Raw genomic sequence first — 18,618 nt, forward strand, 5'->3', positions numbered from 1 at the left:
GATAATAGATCCAGAGTTAGAAAGGATACTAAAAGTCATCTATTCCAAGGCTTCTTAAACTTTTCCCACTCACAATCCCTTTAGCACTTTTTTTTTTGGCTACACAATGGGGTTAAGTGACTCGCCCAGGGTCACACAGCTAGTAAGTGTCATGAGTTGTGTGTCTGAGACCATATTTGAACTCAGGTCCTCCTGACTCCAAGGCCAGAGCTCTATCCACTGCACCACCTACCTGCCCCTGCCTTCAGTGCTTCTTAAACTGTGTTGTTGCAACCCCACGTGAGGTCATGACCCACAGTTTAAGAAGCACTAATCTAATCCAAACTCTTCGTTTTACAGAAGAAACTGAGGCCTAGAGAGGTTGGGTGACTTCCCTAAGGCCACACATTATTTTAAAAAAAAAATTAGCAAAAGCAGTAGTACTCTCACTCAAAATTCAGCCATGCTAGATTCTTCTAGCCCTAAATCCAGTATACTTTCCAATGTTCTCTTGGCTCCTTCATGAAGCTGTCCAAAATGATCACATATATTAGCAATCCTTTATTCTTCTGTACTATAAGACTGCTGAAATTAGACTATCAGATTTACAAAACTTATATGATCTTATCTTAGATGTGTTTGTATTTTAAATGAGTCAACAAACATTTATTAAGCATTTAATATCTGTCAGGAACTGTTATAAGGGCTGAGGATACAAACAAAAAGGGCAAAAATATTGTCTCTGCCTTCATACAATTCATATTCTAATGGGACGACACTAAAAAACAGCTACGCACATACAAGATATATACAAAGCAAAGTATAAATAATCTCAGAGGAAAGGTACTATCAGTGTTTTTGTATCTTAGAAAACACTGTAACCCTGCACAATGCAATTGTAAATCATTCAACAGAAACGCTGGATTAACTTCCAATGCCTTTCTTAAAGAAATGAATTTATATATACTCAATCAGCAATTCTTAAGCACCTACGTCTCAGGTATTATGCTAAGTGCTGAGGATAGAAACACAAGAATGAAATAACTCGTGCCCTGAAGAAACTAACATATTATTAGGGAAAATGATACATAAACACAGAAGACAAAATTGACATGAGGTAATTTGGGGATAGAGGCACTAGCAGCTAAATTACCAAAGTTCTTATGTGGTAGGTGTCACTTGAATTGGGATCTAAAGGAAGATGGGATCATTACTGCTTTATAATATGCTTTGAGACTTGAAAGTGCTATGCTCCTTTTGTTCCTCTTATTTTTTTCACTACCTCCTTAAAAATTCTATAACATTTATTACTCCAAATGAATTTTCCTTAGTAGTTTGATGGTTGGAATACTAAAGCTACAAGTTAATTTTGGTAGCATAAACATTATTATATTGCTATTGTACAACCATAAGCAATGAATATTCTTCTAATTATTTAATTCTTCCTCTATTATTGTACTTGTAAAAGTTTTAAGAATGCCTTGGTAAGCTGACTCATGGAGATTTGCTTTGTTGTTTTTGCTATTCCTATAAAAAAAAAGCTGACAAGTTTTATGATTATATTTTTATGCTGTTATTTTATTAAAGAACTTAATTATCTTAATTACTTTCTATTGTTGATTCTCTATGAAAACTATCATGTCATTTGTTAATAAATACATTTTCCCCTCTATCGCCAATGTTTATACACTTCATTTCTTCCTTTTGCCTTATTGCAATAAGTAACATTTCTACAACTACGTTAAATAATAGTGAGTGGGGACAACCCTTGCTTAATTTACCACTGTATGTACTGGGAAAGTTTCTAGTATTTCTCCTTTGAAAATAATGTTGACTGTTGTGCACACACACCTTTTTTTCCAATAAAGAAAATTAATTTTTTTTTAGCACAGCATGTTTCTGGCAATTAAGTCAATTAATTAAATCTGGCAATTAAGAGAATGCTGCAGTCTTAAAACTGAAGTTGAAGAACAACCAAAGGGCAATGTAAACACACATGGAAGGTGGTGAATATGCTTCAATACATTAAAGAAAGAATTACACAGAAGTGATGTAAACCAAAGGTGTCAAACTTACTGCCCTGGGTACAATTACTAGCAAAACTTCCTTCTGCACTGTACACAGTTTAAAATTTAATTGGGAAATGTTTACAAAAAAATACAACAAACAATGATGTTGATTTGTGGTTTTCTAAGTCAATATGCAGTTACAAGAATCATTTCCTGTTTGAGTTTGATATCACTCACATAAAGGATGTTCTCAGAGAAATATTGGGGAGCAGGGAAGATGATGGATCAATCACATTACAAGAGGGTCAACCAAAAGAAGATCAGAAGACTATATGCTCTATTAGTATCTATGCTATGAGAAGAGAATTCAAGGAGGCTCTTATGGTGATTTTATAGGAGGACATAGTTGAGAGAGTGGTTGTGGCAGTGGTAATAACAGCTACCATTTTTTCACAGCTAAGGAAACTGAGGCAAACAGAGGATAAGTGACTTATGCAGAGTCACAGACCTAGTACGTGTCTGAGTCTGGATTTGCAATCAGGTCTTTCTGAATCCAGTGCTCTATCCACCATGCCACCTAGCTCCCTGGAATGCAATCTGTGTACTGGAAGTATCATTCATATCAATGAGATCACAGATACACTAGAGTAGAGGGAGTCCTCCTAGTACTGATGTATGGCTGCCAATCTTACACTACCATAAACTACAAAGAAATAGGCAACGAACACCTGTACCCACAGGATACTTCCCCACATGCTGGGTAAATTTGCTACGGAGGATCTATGACAGAATACAGATAAGGATCCCCACAGGATTCCTCTGCTTTTACAGGAACAAAATCAATAAAGCTAGGATGAGAATGTAAAGTATCAAATGAGAAAAAAAAAATCTTTGCATTAAATATCTCTAATCAGAATGTGATAGGCAACTAGGTGGTTAAATAGACTGAGTACTGGGTCTGGAGTCAGGAGGACAAATCAGATCTCAGACACTTACAAGCTATGTGACCCTGGACAAGTCACTCAACTCCACCTGCCTCAGTTTCCTCATCTGTAAAAATAAACTGGAGAAGAAAATGAGAAACCATGCCCTATCTTTGGCAGGAAAATCCCAAATGGGGATGTGAAAAGTCAGACCATGACTGAATAACAAATAAGAACCTGACATCCAAAATAAAAAGGGAATTAACAAAACTGTAGAAGACAAAAATTCATTTTCCACTGTCCAAATACTAAGAGGATATAGTTATCAAAAAGAAAAACTGCCAACTATTAACCATCATATGAAAGTGAAAGAATATGCCAAATCAGTAAAAAATAAAAGAAAAGGGAACAAAAGAACTCTAAGGTTTCATTTTATACTCAACAAAGTGACCCAGATGACAAGACAGGAACAGTAAAGGAGGGGGAAGGGTGAGGAATAGGGTATATGGAGAAAATGTAATATGTGGCAATACACACAAAACAATGACACTAAAACACTGTTGGTGGAGACATGAATTGATAAGGGCATTCTGGAAAATAAGTTGGAATGTCTGTTTGGTTTTTTTTGAGTGACTGACTAAAATGTCCAAATGACTTTGTTGAAAGATGCTGCTGTTAGGTTTGTATCTCAGAAAAATATCCCATACACATGAATGTATTTGTAGCAACATTTTTTAAAGCAGAATAAACTGGAAACAAGTTGATTTCCATCATTTGGGTAAAAATTAAGCAAATTACACTATGTAAATATAATTCAATATCACTATGATGTAAGAAATAATAAATATGAAGAATTCAGAGAATTAAGCAAAACCAAGAAAGTAGTATACATAAAGGCAACAATCAGGAGTGTGCTTCAGACAGCTCAAAGGCACTTTAAAATTTTCAGTGTAAGCATTTACACCTGGGAAGTTCACAAATGCTTGATTTATTGTTTTGACTGAATAAAACTAAATTAAAATAAATTAGTGTAAAATGCTTAATCCAAGGTATGTCCTTTGTAATTCAGTAGGTGCTTTTCTTAGCTCAAGCTAATGAGCAGTGTCAGCAGACTATGTCATAATCATAAGCAGTCACAGGTGGTCTTGATAAGAAATTTATTCATCGCAAATAGGGGAGGTTTTTCTTCTTGAGACTTTAGAAACTGATGGAGAAAATGGTAATAATGCAGATTAAAATTTAAAAGTATGTAACACAAACATTTCTACCACCACCTCTTCTGGCCAGTTGTTAAATATTTACTAGCACACCACTAGAGCAGGTAGGTGGCCCAGCAGATAAAGTCTCAGGCCTGGGATCAGGAAGACTCCTCTTCCTGAGTTCAAATTTGGCCTCAGACACTTACTAGTTGTGTGACCCCAGGCAAATCACTTAACCCTGTTTGCCTCAGTTTCCTCAACTGTCAAGTGAGCTGGAGAAGGAAATGGCAAACTACTTCAGTATCTTTCCCAAGAAAACCCCAAATGGGGTCATGAAGAGTTGGAAAAGAGTGAAAAATGACTGAACAACAACAAGCATACTACTAACAACAATGTAAATACAATGGACAAACACAAAAAAACAAACACTGTGTAATTACAATGATCAAAATTTTGGTTGAGTTGAGAAAACATACCTCCCACCCTACTCTTTGAAGAGATAGGCGACTAGGAATATGGAATACTGTATATATTATTAGATAGCGCTCATATTTTAGTTGGTTTTGATCAGATGTTTTTTATTTGTTGTTTCTTTGATGTAAGAAAGGGAGCACTAGTTAAGAAATTAGTAAAAAAAAAAAAGAAGCCAATATGTAAAAGATTAATAAGAGGCATACTGAATTGAATAACCAAAATGCTACAATTTTTAATGTTCTAAAACTTGCACCTATTATATTATCATTTTATGTAATAATTTAGCATGTCAAGATCTCACAGCTTTTTTGAATTAACGATCACCTTTAAAATGTTAGTATTTAACCTTTTGAAAATACTGATTAATTACCAAGTGTATTTTAATTATAAATTTACTATACTTGGCAAATACTTTTAATTGGATTCAATCTATGTTATGATACAAGATTTTTTTTAATAGAAAATGCACATACAAAAAAGAAAAGGACACTTAACTACTAGTATTCAATTATACTTGTCAATTTTATCTATATTTCTTCAGCAAGGTTTCTATCTTTAAAGAGAAATATGAGCTAGTCATCAATTCACAGCTATTTAAAATTTTAGGAATACACATATAGCCATATGTGTTTCATTGATACTTTTGTAATCATTGGGTTAATTCCATATAGGCAAGTGAGACTAAACTAAATCATATAGAGTTAACTGCTTGTTTCCATATCATTATGCTGATCATACTTTTAAAATTAATTCTGTGGAGCTGAAAAATTCTGGAATGATATCACTTGAAGCTGAAATCCTTTCGCTTCAGAATTAAGCTCAGGCAATTATTAGCACGGGCTCTCAGCACAGAAATAAGATACTCAAGACTAGAGAAAACCTGTGGAGTACAACAACATACTAAAAGTTGCTGGTCATTCATTCTTGGACCTTTCAATTCAACACACATTTATTTCTGCTAAGAAACATTTATAACAGTATACAAACTAAGTAAGACCTGTTCAAATGAAGAAACCATTCACAAAAGAATTTTTGATAAGAAACTAGCAAAAGGAGACAAACAATCCTATACTTAGAAAGCTACAAGCAATTTAAAATATATAATTTTTTAGTTCAATACAAACAATTTGTTTGAAAAGCAAGAATGGCTATTTTATTTTTATTATAAATCCACATAAGTATCATTACTCTTCAAATTTTAAAAAGATATATATATAGAACCAAAATTGCAATTCAATTTCTTTTCACGGCTATTACAGGAAAATAAAAAGGAAACTTATGGTCTAATTACTTTTCAAATATAATTATGGTGTATTGATCAAATTCAATGATGAGGAATACATTCTGATATAACTCAAAAGAAACTTAAAGGGGGGTTGCTTTTTATTTTTCAAATATGAAAAAAACTTCATATATAAAAAAATTAAAAGTTAAAACTTGGCAAATTTTTTCACAAAATATCACTTGCCAGATTATAAAATAATCCACAGCTTATTTTTTATACATTGTCAATGGATCTAATCATGTCTTAAAAGGCATTAAAGGAAAAAAGGCTACACAATTTTCTCTTATCAGTACCATCTCTAACTGCATATGACACTAACCTAGTCAGCTGACACTGCTCATTAGCTTGAGTTAAGAAAAACAACCAGTTGGTGGCGCAGTAGATAGAGCACCAGCCCTGGAGTCAGCAGGACCAGAGTTCAAATCCAGCCTCAGACATAAGACACTTAGTAGCTGTGTGACCCTGGGCAAATCACTTAACCCCACTGTCTAGGCGCCCCACCCCCCAAAAAAAGACCCTACTGAATTACTATATACTTTGGATCAAGCGTTTTACATTAATTTGTTTTAATTTATTTTTTCTTTTAATTCAACAAGAAATTGTGAATGCTTATCATGTATCAGGCAATATGATGGACACTGGGAAAACAAAAGCAATATAGTCCCTGCCCTTAAGGTTCTTAAGTTCTAGAAAACAACATTTACACAGATAAGTATATACCTAAAGAGGAACAAGGATTGAATCTATAATATCACTGGCATAGGGGAACTCGCCAAAGAGAAAAATTGTTTCATTCCACCCAAGTCAACAGCTTCTCTGCAATTCATCATCTGTCAGACAGGTGTCTAGAGCACTGAGAGGTTGAACAGCTGACTCAGCACCACAGTCAGTATGTGTCAGGAGCGAGACTTGAACCTAGGTCTTCTTGGTCTCAAGACTAAAGTTCTATAGACTACACCACAATCCCTCCACACAAAATTATGCCGAGTAAAAAATAATTGGAGGTTGAAGAGGAGAAGCATTTAACTTAGGTAAAAAGGATAGGAAATTTCTACAGGAGGTCAAAGCTAATGACTCTACCAGGGAGAAGTAAAGAGAAAGAACGTTAGAGGCACTAGAGAAAGATTAAGTACTGTACATAAGGAATAGAAAGTTGGCTAGTTTGGTTGAATCATACAGTGTACAAGGGGAGTAATGTGCAATCAATATGGAAGTACAGTATTTTAAAAATCCAGTTTCGGAAGGGTTTTTAATGTCAAACTGAGGAATCTGTATTTTATCCAAGAGGCAAGAAAATGCCATTGTAGTTTCTTGAGCAGAGGGGTGGCTGAATCAGAAGAATATTTTGGGAGCTATGTGGATGATGGATTGAAGACCGAAAGACTATAAGCAAAGTAAATAATTACTAGACCACTGTAATTGTCCAAGAGAGAGGCAATGAAGGCTGAAATCTAAGGCAATGACTATGAGAGTGGAATGAAACTGCAAGTTGTTTCACGATGTTGAGTTTGAGATGACTATAGAATATCAGGGTACAGATTATCTAAGAAGCAACTGGTGATGCGCTGGACTGGGGCTCAGGAAAGAGATATGATTGAATATAGAGATATGGGAGACATATGCACAGGGATGACAAAACCATGGGTGCTTTTTCAATATAAAAGAAAACTTGATATATCAATGCTTTATCTACCACAGGTATAGAACACCTGTTAAAAGTAATATTCAGAGAAAGAAATTTGGAGTTTATCATTAGAAGGGCATATACTAATGCTTTAGAAGAACTCTGTATCGCTTACACACAATACCTAGATCTAACTATTTATATTCTTCACTAACAGATTAGTAATAGTTTACCTAAAGGCTACTATTCAAGTGAGTCAGCTCTCTAAATATCATAATTTGGATTCAAGTCCAGAATATTGTCTGCTTTTTCTTTAACTTATCAGCTACTGTGTGAGATATTGTTCATAAGTAAATAGGAGAAACTTTGACCTTTGATATCATTTAAATTGCTTTTATAAAAACATTGAGGCCTGATCCAACCATTTTGGAGAACATTTTGGAACTACGCCCAAAGGGCTATAAAACTGTACATACTCTTTGATCCAGCAATGTCACTACTAGGTCTGTATCCCAAAGTGATCATAAAAACGGGAAAAGGACCCACACGTACAAAAATATTTATAGCAGCTCTTTCAGTGCTGGGAAAGAACTGGAAATTGAGGGGATCAATTTGGGGAATGGCTGAACAAGCTGTGGTATATGAATGTAATGGAATACTACTGTGCTATAAGAAAAGATGAGCAGGCAGACTTCAAAAAAAATTTGGAAAGACTTAACATAAACTGAAATGAGCAGAACCAGGAGAACACACAGTAACAGCCACATTCTGGGATGACTGACTTTGACAGACTTGGCTCTTCATAGCCACGCAAAAAACTAGAACAACTCCAAAAGATTCATAATGAAAACTGCTATCCACACCCAAAGAAAGAAATATGGAGTCTGAATGCAGATGGAAGCATACTATTTGCTCTCCTTTTCCTTTGTTGTTTTGTTTTATTGCTTCATTCTCATGGTTCCTCCCATTAGTTCTAACTTTCCATTACATCATAACTAATGGGAAAATATGCTTAACATGAATGTATAAGTACAGTCTATATCAGATCATACGCCATCGTGGCGGGAGGGGGAGAAGTGGGAGAGGGAGAAAATATAAAACTCAGAATCTTAAGGAAGTGAATGTTGAAAACTAAAAATAAATAAATTTTTAAAAATAAAACTTTCATTAAAAAAAGAAACAGAAGATCTATCTATATCTATATTTTTAAATGAATTTGCATCCTAAAGAATCATCAATTAATTAGGGATTTTCAACTCATCTGTTCCTTTTTGTGACCTGGAGAAAAAGTCTTTTACCTTCTTTGTGCTTTAGGTTTTTCTACCTATAAAATAAAGATATTTGCCACTTACAAACAAGAATAATGGCAGGAATAACAAATCAGTTCTTAGAAAAACTTGAATAAAAGGAGCATTGTTTGATGAAGGACTTTTAATAAAGTCAGCCAACCTCACAAGGATGTTGTGCATGTCTCTCCTACCCCAGGCACGTATTTGTTGGATAACAGAAAAATGTTTTTAAAGAACTAATGCCTTACCCCAATTTATAAGGCAGATGATTTCTAAATGGACCACAAGGCAACAGGCTTATCTTGTGGCCTGACTATAAAAGTGGGAAGATTTTGGAATGTACTTCTCAACCTAGAAGCAAAAACCCTACACCTGTGATCATGAACTTAAATTTTCACTGATTTTCAAGTCTTCACAGACAAGATTTCTGTCTTTCTTTGTAAGGTTCTTTGGAATTTTTCCCAAAATGTTTAAAATTTGTGTTTGTTAAAGTAATTGTAACAAATGCCTACCAGGTAAGCTCTTATCCTTGAGACACAGATCAGGCAATGGCTTCTATTTACATATTTATGTATAAATACATAAAAATACATAGCCATATATTACCAAGAAGGTTCTCTAAGCACCAAATGAATTTGATTTCAAATCTTTAAAAAAAAAATTGAGGCCTGCTAAGTATTATTTACTGTTACTGTATTAATCATCCATAAGAAGACAATCAACTGAAATGAAAGAACAAAATGGTAACAAAACAAATTGATTGTTTTTCAAATTCTAATTACTAAAGGGAACTTTCATATTATGTCATGAAAAAACTCTAAGCTTAAATATCACATAAACAAAAGTTCTACACAAAGTAATTTCTAATCAGTACTATCACATTAGAAAATAAGGAAACCTGAACTACATGCTGGGGCAGCTAGGAAGGCAGTGGACAAAGTGCTAGACCTGGAATCAGGAAGACTCATCTTCCTCTAAGTGCAAATCTGGTCTCAAACATTTACTAGCTGTTTGATGCTGGGCAAGTCACTTAACCCTGTTTGCCTCAGTTCTTCATCTATAAAATGAGCTAGAGAAGAAAATGGAAAACCACTGCAGTATCTTTGCCAAGAAAACCCCAAAAGAGATCATGAAGAGTCAGACATGATGGAATAACAAAAAAACAACATACTACTCAGAAGTGTCCATGTGAAACAGGAAACAAAAATACTGTTACTTGAACTAACACTAAGGAAATGAGAGAACTAGAAATTTAAAAATTAAAATATTTGGAAGATAATCAAAATGCTACTTGTCTACAAAATTTTAATAGTAGGTTTTAAAACCAATTTTGTTTTCTCTTTCCTTTTTTGGGGATCAAACCTATGATTTTTACCTTTGTAGGGAACACGCCTTATGGAAGCTCCCTCAGCTGATGTGATGCAGTTGTCTAATGTACATCAGCAAGATGTTATGCAATTTCTCCATGGTCACATAGCTTGTAGAGATAAGGGGAAGGACTTTCCAAGTCCTCCTGGTGCCAATGATAGCTTTCTATCTATTATTCCATGTTTGCTGTCTATTGAAGGATTCACTAACATCAGCTAGCAGTCTACCCACACCATAATACTGACTCATTATCTATAAATGAAGAAATGTTATAGGATACATGATAAAAACGACCAGGATACAGCTCAAGAAGTCTCCAGACCTTTAAAAATTTAGTATCATAAGACATTAAAGCATCTAAGTAGCACAACAGAGTGCCAGGCCTAGAATTCAAAGATCTAAGTTCAAATCTGGTTTCAGACACTTATTGGCTGTGTGACCCTGGGCATGTCACTTAACCCTGTTGGCCTCAGTTTTCTCATCTGTAAAATGAGCTGGGGAAGGAAATGGCAAACCATTCCATTATCTTTGCCAAGAAAATCCCCAAAAGGGGTCACAAAGAGTTGGACACAACTGAAAAACAACTAAACAACAACATCCCATGATAATAGACTCAACACATTTCCTGATGACCTATGTATTGATAGCATATAGGGTCAGGAAGGCAAAAGACATGAAAAACCATGTATCGTTCTCTGGGTACCTACTGGTGCTTGGAGATGTGCACTTTCAACATGGCAATAATGTAGCAGTTAACAAAAGCAAGATAAGAAGGAAATGAACCCACATTTGAACTCACCATCCAGGGTAGACTGCAACGGACCTATTCTTCCCATTCTTCGGACTCTCCATATATGTCTAGCTGATGGCACATAGAGCTGTGTAACCTGTACAATGACCAAACTCTGTTAATGCAGTCTTTCTTGTATTAAATCTGAAACTTTAAATTTACAGTTTAAGCTAAAACAAGGTATAGTATTGATAAATTATGACAAATAACATCCCATACTTGCATCACAAATATTTTCCTTCAAATTCTTGTAGACCCTCTATTTCTCACCCTGGGTATTCTTTTCCTATATTTAACATGATGTTAGATTTTTTTCCTAATACATACATTCTTGAACTCTTAACTATTCTACTTGATAGCTAAAACCTCATTTGTGCATGTATATAATAGTTACAAAATTATTTTCCAAAATAAATGGAAAAACTGCCACTTACAGGTACAGTGATCAGAAAGGAAAACTAGTTAACCAAGCTGAGGTCCAAGAGGCCTTCAGGCAGTATGACTGGAAGTATGGCAATTGATCATAAGGTTACCAAAGAAATGATGTAAATTTTGTCAATTCCTCATTAATTAAATTATGCACAAATGTTCTGCTGATGATAGAAAGTTCAAGTCCATAGCAAAATCTTAAAAGGTAAAAAACTCTCTTCATAAGATATACATTTTAATGATATGATGAATAATCTTTGCATTTACACACCAATCAAGTTATTTTTATGTGAATAAATCCTGCTTTGATCAGATGTCTTAACTCATTTGTATTTTTTCCTTTTTTTATATTTGTATATAGATTTACATATATATACACATTTATATATCTTCATGAGATATATAAAATCTCAACAATCCAAATATACTTGTCAAATTCAAATATTCAAATATCTTATTTACTTGTACTCTAAAAAACAATAGAGATTCATCCAGGGAGAACCTCTTGTTTGGCAAACAATAATTAGCCAGAATAAGTTACATATGGCTATTTCCTAATAATAAATTATATATCTCATAACAAATTAATATTATAATTCTCTAAGGGGATGCTATTTTATTTGTTTTTCCACAGATGTCTTTTTCGCAGTGAAGTAGCTACAACATACTATTTACCAAATGTGAGTAAAAAGGTCACTCACAGTGCCATTAAGTTTTCATTGAATCAGAAAACTGAGGCAACACAGATTCCTTACTGCATGAGACTACATGACATAGATATGCCAATTTTATTCAACTACCCAAGGAGAAGGCCTGTTTTCAATTAGTACCTTAACAGGAATTGGCATGAGATAACAAACAGGAGAGATGTCTCAGTGAAAATGGGGTACTAGGCAGGAGAATGCAAGCAATATGGTATGGCACCAAAGTTAATTTAACCTGCTTCAACAGTTCCATCTACTCCTAGGCCTGGTTGTATCACTCAAAATTTCCTAGAACACCATCTCTACATATGTGCCAATGGTTATCATATTTTGAGCTATAGCCTAATACCAACCCTGTTCTCAAGGTCAGTACTATGGAATTATGCTATAAGTGATGCAGTCTACTAATGAGGTCCTTCTGGTACTTCTAGTATTAAGCTGCCATGAAAGATTACAAGGTAACCCTACCTTATACTGAATCCCTTATACCATCTTGTGCTCTAGATGTTTCTAATATTTACATCTTTTCTCCCCAATAAGACTGTAACTTTCTTGATGGCAGGGAACATGTCCTCTACTTCTTTTGTGTTCCTCCCAGCACCCAGCACAGTGCTAGGTACATAGTACAAGCTCAGTATGTATTTGCTGACTGACTGATTCCATGGTACAGTGCGCATTCTTAAAGTGAAGCAGAAGAAATTTGTGTGAGTATGCACACCTCATCCATGTATGTATTTCATCACCACCATCAAAAACAAACATTTATCGAGAAGCTACTATGTGCACTGCCTATGACAGAATTAAGAGTCAGAATGTCATATTTTAAATAGTTTTAAAAACTTATTTCTATTTAAACACTCATTAGTACAGGACTCCTTAAGGAATTAGGAGAGTCCTACTGTTAGAAATAAGAATAAGGACAAGTCCAATCTTCTTTAATAGTGCAGTCTTCTCACTCCTGGAAAAATCATTTCTATCCAAAAAAAGTAATCATTAGGTTCCAATGTAATTTTATATTAAACACAGTAATTCAAACTTAACACCTCATTACAGAACAAACCTAACAAAAAAAGGTAATTTAATTATGTTAACTCTGACAACATATTTTTGCTTTCTACTTATTTAACCATATAAAATTTCAGGTGTCAACATAAAAAGTATGTATCAAAAAGCAAATCTCAATTCTCAACAATTAGTGGAATTTTTATGAAAAGGTCTTTTCTAAAAAGGAATCTGAACAAGATGGGTTTTATGCAAAAGATTACAAAAACATACAAATACCTTATCTGCTTTAATATTCTCTTGTTCCGACAGCCAGTGATTTGGTGGACAAAAATTTCGTCTTGTGTCTCTGGACTTTAACATTTTTACTAGATTGGTGATAACCTAGATAGGCAGAATAAATATTCAATATAAACAAGTTTTGCTAGAAGTACTTGCAAAGGCAAGCAATACCACTAATTAGAAACCAAAGGACAACAATTCAACGGGACACTACAAAATTCTTTCATCTAAATAACTTAAAAGTATACATCATTAAGTAATTTAAGAAATGGCTATAAATCACCAGCAGAGCCAGTTTACCTAAAAGTGCTTCCTTTCATAAATCACAGCAATACATCTTACATACAAAGCAGTTATCTACCAGAGAAAAGGAGCCAAAATTAACAGAAATAGCAGCAAATGACTTGTTCAAGATGATAATTTACAAAAACCCTAAGAGATTTCTTTACAAAATTTTAAAATGGAAACATCTGGTAATATATTGGCTCACTAAAACTTGTATGATACATAGTTACAAGGAGAGAAATATACTTTTTTCCCTGACCAATCAATATAACTGAAAAAGCATTTGTCATTTTTCTGATTAAACTCATAGAAGCAATGACTTTTGTTTCATTTCCATGTATATTCAAAACATCCTAGACTGAAGAAACCCAAAGGACTCAAAATTATTTGATAGCATTATCTCCTAAAAATAAACATTAATTTTCACTATACCAGGAATATAAAACATCTTGCTTTTGTCAGAAGTTTGCTCAACTGTCTCATTTTCATGCTTTGGTTCTTCTATATTTTATATCTCTAGGTTTCATACTCATCCAAAGTCTGGCTCAAGACTTTTCTCCCTTTTCTGAGACACTTAAGCATTCTCATTCTTTTGTGTTAGTCATTTTAAATGAATGTGTGTGTATATGTGTGTGTGTGTGTGTATGTATATATGTATACACACATATATCTGTAGTATATGTATTTGTGCGTATACTAAGACTTGTGTGTCTGTGTGTGTGTGTGTATCTGTGTGTTTTAAGACTGACTGGTACCAAGTCTTATCAGCACCTACCACAACTAGTAGGCATGCATCCAATAAATAATTTAATAATAAAAGCAAAGCTGTGTATTGAATTACTTGAGACAATCTAATAATACTGAGTAAAAATTTTTTTAAACTTCTCTGCCATAAAGTCTAATGATACTTAAAAAAAAGAACTAATCTTCGGCATGGACAAATATCACTAATAGAAAAATAGAAAATCTTAGTTTTGAACTTAAACTCTCTACAGCCAGGATCTACCAATTCTACAGGAGAAGAGATGAAAAAAAAACCCACCACACTGGAATTCTTCAGAAAACAAACAAAAACAAATACGCATGCCTCTAACTAATCCCAGATTAAAAAACCACAAGGGTTCTGGAAAAGAAAAGAAAAAAAGAACAGAAAGAAGTAACATCTGGAAGATTTCAAGCCACTGCTATATTTTTTTTAAGTCTTGTTATATATACCGTTTTTATAATTCATCAATAGTATCTAATAACATGAAATATTTCACATCTATAGTCCCCCATCTACAGAAAGGAGGTATATTTTCTCAATTGGGGCCATGAAATCAACACAAATACTCAGCATCAGATTTCTTTTTTCTTCTTTTGATTTACATTGTTATAGTCATTGTACATATTATTTTCCTGACTCTACTACAATATTGTAAAAATTATAGTTTTAACATAAATTATGAATTATAGAACAATTCTTGCTCTAGAGCAAATTTTCTGTTGTTTCACATTCTTGTTGCACATAAATATGAAGCTAAACCAAAATATGACCATTTGAGCTTTAAAGACTTGTTATTCACTGAGAAGACTTGTTTCAGTTCTGAATTTCTGTTTATATTCTTTCATGCCCTCAAGTATAAGATAATGAAAAACAACCCATTTATACAGCAGAAATCAGGACTCAAAAAGTCACTATTCTCCCTACCTAAGAAAGCAAAAAGAATGGAAGAAGAAATTATGTGGGGGGAAAATTCATTAGCCCTTTTAAAGAAACAGGACAGAAAAAGAAAGGGGAGGCTAGAAAAAAATAAATTGTTAGAACTAAAAGTTTAATAGCAAAGAACAAAACAAATTCTGGGCTAAGTCTTAAGTATTACTCTCTGAGAAAAACATTTTCCTTTAAGTAAACATTTGGTCCTTTATCCCTGGGACCTTAATATAGTATAGAATAACTACAACTCCAAGACAAAATACACGTAAAAGGAACAAAATTATCAAACACAATCACAAAATAACAGCACTCCACTGTCACTACCATTAAAATGGATTCTATTTCCTCAAAATTAACTTTCATTACCACTATTCTGATTTTTGTAAAAAAAAAAACCCCATGTTGGGAAAAGTAAAAAGAGATGTAATGTCAAAGGTAATTAGAATTTAGTAAAGAACAAGAAAGAAAGTATATGTCTATCAACTAAGGAATGTAAAAACAATTGTGGTATATTAATATAATGAAATTTTACTACATAAGTAAAATGTATCCATAAGGAACTACAAATACAAAGAAATTAGAGAAGCAAAAGAAATACCAAATGATGTAGAATGAAGACTAGGGGAAAAAAAAATATATATATATATATGTCTACAATGTATACAAGAAGAACCATCCACCATAATGATCAGCTCAAAATTCTTAATCTTCTGCTACTTAGAGCTATGTGACATTGGACTAGTCCCCTTGACCTTTCTGGAAAGCAGCTCCTTGATGATTCAATGAAGAAGTTGGGCTAGATACCCTGTGAGTCCCCTCTGACTCTAAAATTACAATCCTACAATCATGGGTATGTAACAATTTCTCAATAAAGCACTTTGAAAACCATAAAGTATTATTATTAGAGAGGGCTGGACTAAAATCTGAAATAATTACTGAATTTCAGAATAATCTAGCCCAATCTCCCACCCCCTCTGTTTTAGAGATGATGAAACTAAAGCCCAGATAGTTTAAGTAAACTTAAGTAATCTTGCTGCTAGTTAGTGATACTTTCAGACTTAAGAAATTAAAGTAAAAATAAATGAGAAACAAAGTGACTAACTTCTTTCTTCACAGACATGCATAGAATGTCAGCCAGGACCCCAAGGGCAAGTGGAAACAGGGCAACCAGCAAAACCATAGCCAGCACACACAAACAAGTCCACCTTCTCAGCATGACCAACAACTTGATAAAGACTAGTAGAGCTTATAATGTTCAATGTTTAGAAGCAAGTCCTTCCCACCCAGAAGGCCTCAGGAAGGCTACATACTTTGGACAGTACAAAAGGACATCAAACTCAAAAGGAAAATAAGCAAGGATGGAGGAGGGACAGTTAAAGATGATGGAAAACAGCTACAAGCAAAAAAAAATATTCTATCAAGGAGGAATTAAAAGGGGAGAAAAAAGAAAGTTAAGGTGAAGAACTAGTATCTAAGAGGTGAAACTATCTATCAATTGGGAAATGGCTGAACAAATTATGGTACATAAATAGTGTAATATTATTGTATAAGATATTACAGAACATGATTTCAAAGTATCTTGTGGTACTATAAAGTGAAACAAAGTTAAGCAAGGAGAACCAGGAAATTAATTTCTTAAAATAACAACACTGTCAAGAAAAACAATTTTGAATCCTGATCAACGCAACGGACATCATCATCTCCAGAGGAACTATGATGAAATATGTTATGTAACTCTTGAGAGAAGTTAAAGACTCAAAGTGCCCAAAAGGAAAAAAAGAGAGAGAGAGGGAGAGAGGGAGGGGGGGGAGGGAAAGAAAGGAAGGAAGAAAGGAAGAAAAAGAAATTAATTTACAGTTTGAGGCATGGCCACTGTGTACATTTGTTTTGCTTGACTACTGATTGCTTAATTACACAAAAGTTCCTCCTTCCCTACTCCATTTTTAATTGGGAGGTGGCACCTTATAATGGAGGAGAGTTAGCAACAGAGATGCCCAAAAAGTCACAGAAACATTATTTAAACGAACTACAGAAAACAGAAATGGGCAGCTAGGTGGCACAGTGGACAAAGCACCAGCCCTGAAGACAGGAGGACAACATTTCCAGACCTCAAATTACATTAACTGGCAGCAATCAAAAAAAGATTTGACAATGGTTAAAAAATAGAAATGTAGATCAGTAGAACTGACAAGATAAGGGACAATCAGAAATAATGGAATTTGACAGCTCAACGTTTAGTAAACCCCAAAACTTAAATTACCTAGACAAAACTTCCTATCTGATAAGAATGGCTAGGAAATCTGGAAAGCATCAGGCAGAAATTGGACCTAGACTGACATATCACATTCCAAAGTAAATTCAAAATGTAAATGTGACATGAATATTAAAGAACATACAAAAAATTTATTAAAAATGCACATCTCATATCTGGGAATAAAAGCAGAAAATGAATTTTTAACCTGTAATAGATAAAGGCAATTATAAAATACACAATCAATTGTTCTGATTACATAAAATTTAAAAGTTTCCACACAAATAAAATTAAAGCATTTAGAATGAGAAGTTGCCAATGAGATAAATTTTGGATCAAATATCGCTGATAAGAGTTCGTCACTATCCATGATTTAAAAAAAAAAACACCAACAAGAAACAACTAAGACAAAGGCATTCTTCAACAGTTAACTGGTCAAAAGACAGAAGCAGATAATTCTTTTAAAGCAAAACAAAACAAAACAAAAACCTGTAGCCTTTTCAACAACTAGAGGAGAAAATGCTCCAAAACACTAAGAATAAGAATAATTCGAATGAATACAACCTTCAGGGTTCACCTAACACATACATAACTGGTAAAGATGGAAATAGAGGTTGTGGGAAAACAGGTATTACTGGTGAAGCTGTGAATTGGTTCACCTGTTTTGTACAGCAATTTGGAATTATGCAAATAAATAGCTAGTGTCTACAGAACATGAATTTAATGGAATTTTACCATGCCATAAAAAAGATAAAAATGATGAATAAGGGGAACCACAGAAAGACATATATGAATTTGTTAAGTGAAGTAAGCAGAGCCAAGAAAACAATATATAGAATCACTCTGATGATATAAATCGAAAGAACAAAAAAACTGAAAATGCTGCAAAATTATAAAGAATAAAGAGCAAAGAACAAACTGAGCACCGAAGAGATATGAAAAGACTCTCCCTATCCCCACGCTTTTGCTGATCCATGGGTGTGGAATACCTATGCGAAGTGTAGTTTCTCTTCCCCATTCCCCCACCCC

At 33.9% G+C, this 18,618-nt stretch overlaps 1 protein-coding gene across 4 annotated transcripts in view; it reads right to left on the reverse strand.

The window, feature by feature from the left end:
* Nucleotides 1-18,618, reverse strand: part of UBE3C (ubiquitin protein ligase E3C) — a 162,961-nt gene that overhangs the window by 68,535 nt on the left and 75,808 nt on the right. For 2 of the 4 annotated variants that reach the window (XM_021009644.2, XM_021009640.2), the window contains 2 exons: nt 13,355-13,459; nt 10,938-11,037 (listed from right to left, as the gene is read on the reverse strand). In XM_021009644.2, coding sequence (XP_020865303.1) covers nt 10,938-11,037; nt 13,355-13,459 — 205 coding nt within the window. The remainder of the gene's footprint in view (nt 1-10,937; nt 11,038-13,354; nt 13,460-18,618) is intronic. The other 2 variants (XM_021009643.2, XM_021009642.2) reach the window with 1 other exon arrangement.

This window comes from Phascolarctos cinereus, unplaced genomic scaffold, assembly GCF_003287225.1.
Source record: "Phascolarctos cinereus isolate Bilbo 61053 unplaced genomic scaffold, phaCin_HiC Scaffold_1;HRSCAF=81, whole genome shotgun sequence".
NCBI lineage: Eukaryota > Metazoa > Chordata > Mammalia > Diprotodontia > Phascolarctidae > Phascolarctos > Phascolarctos cinereus.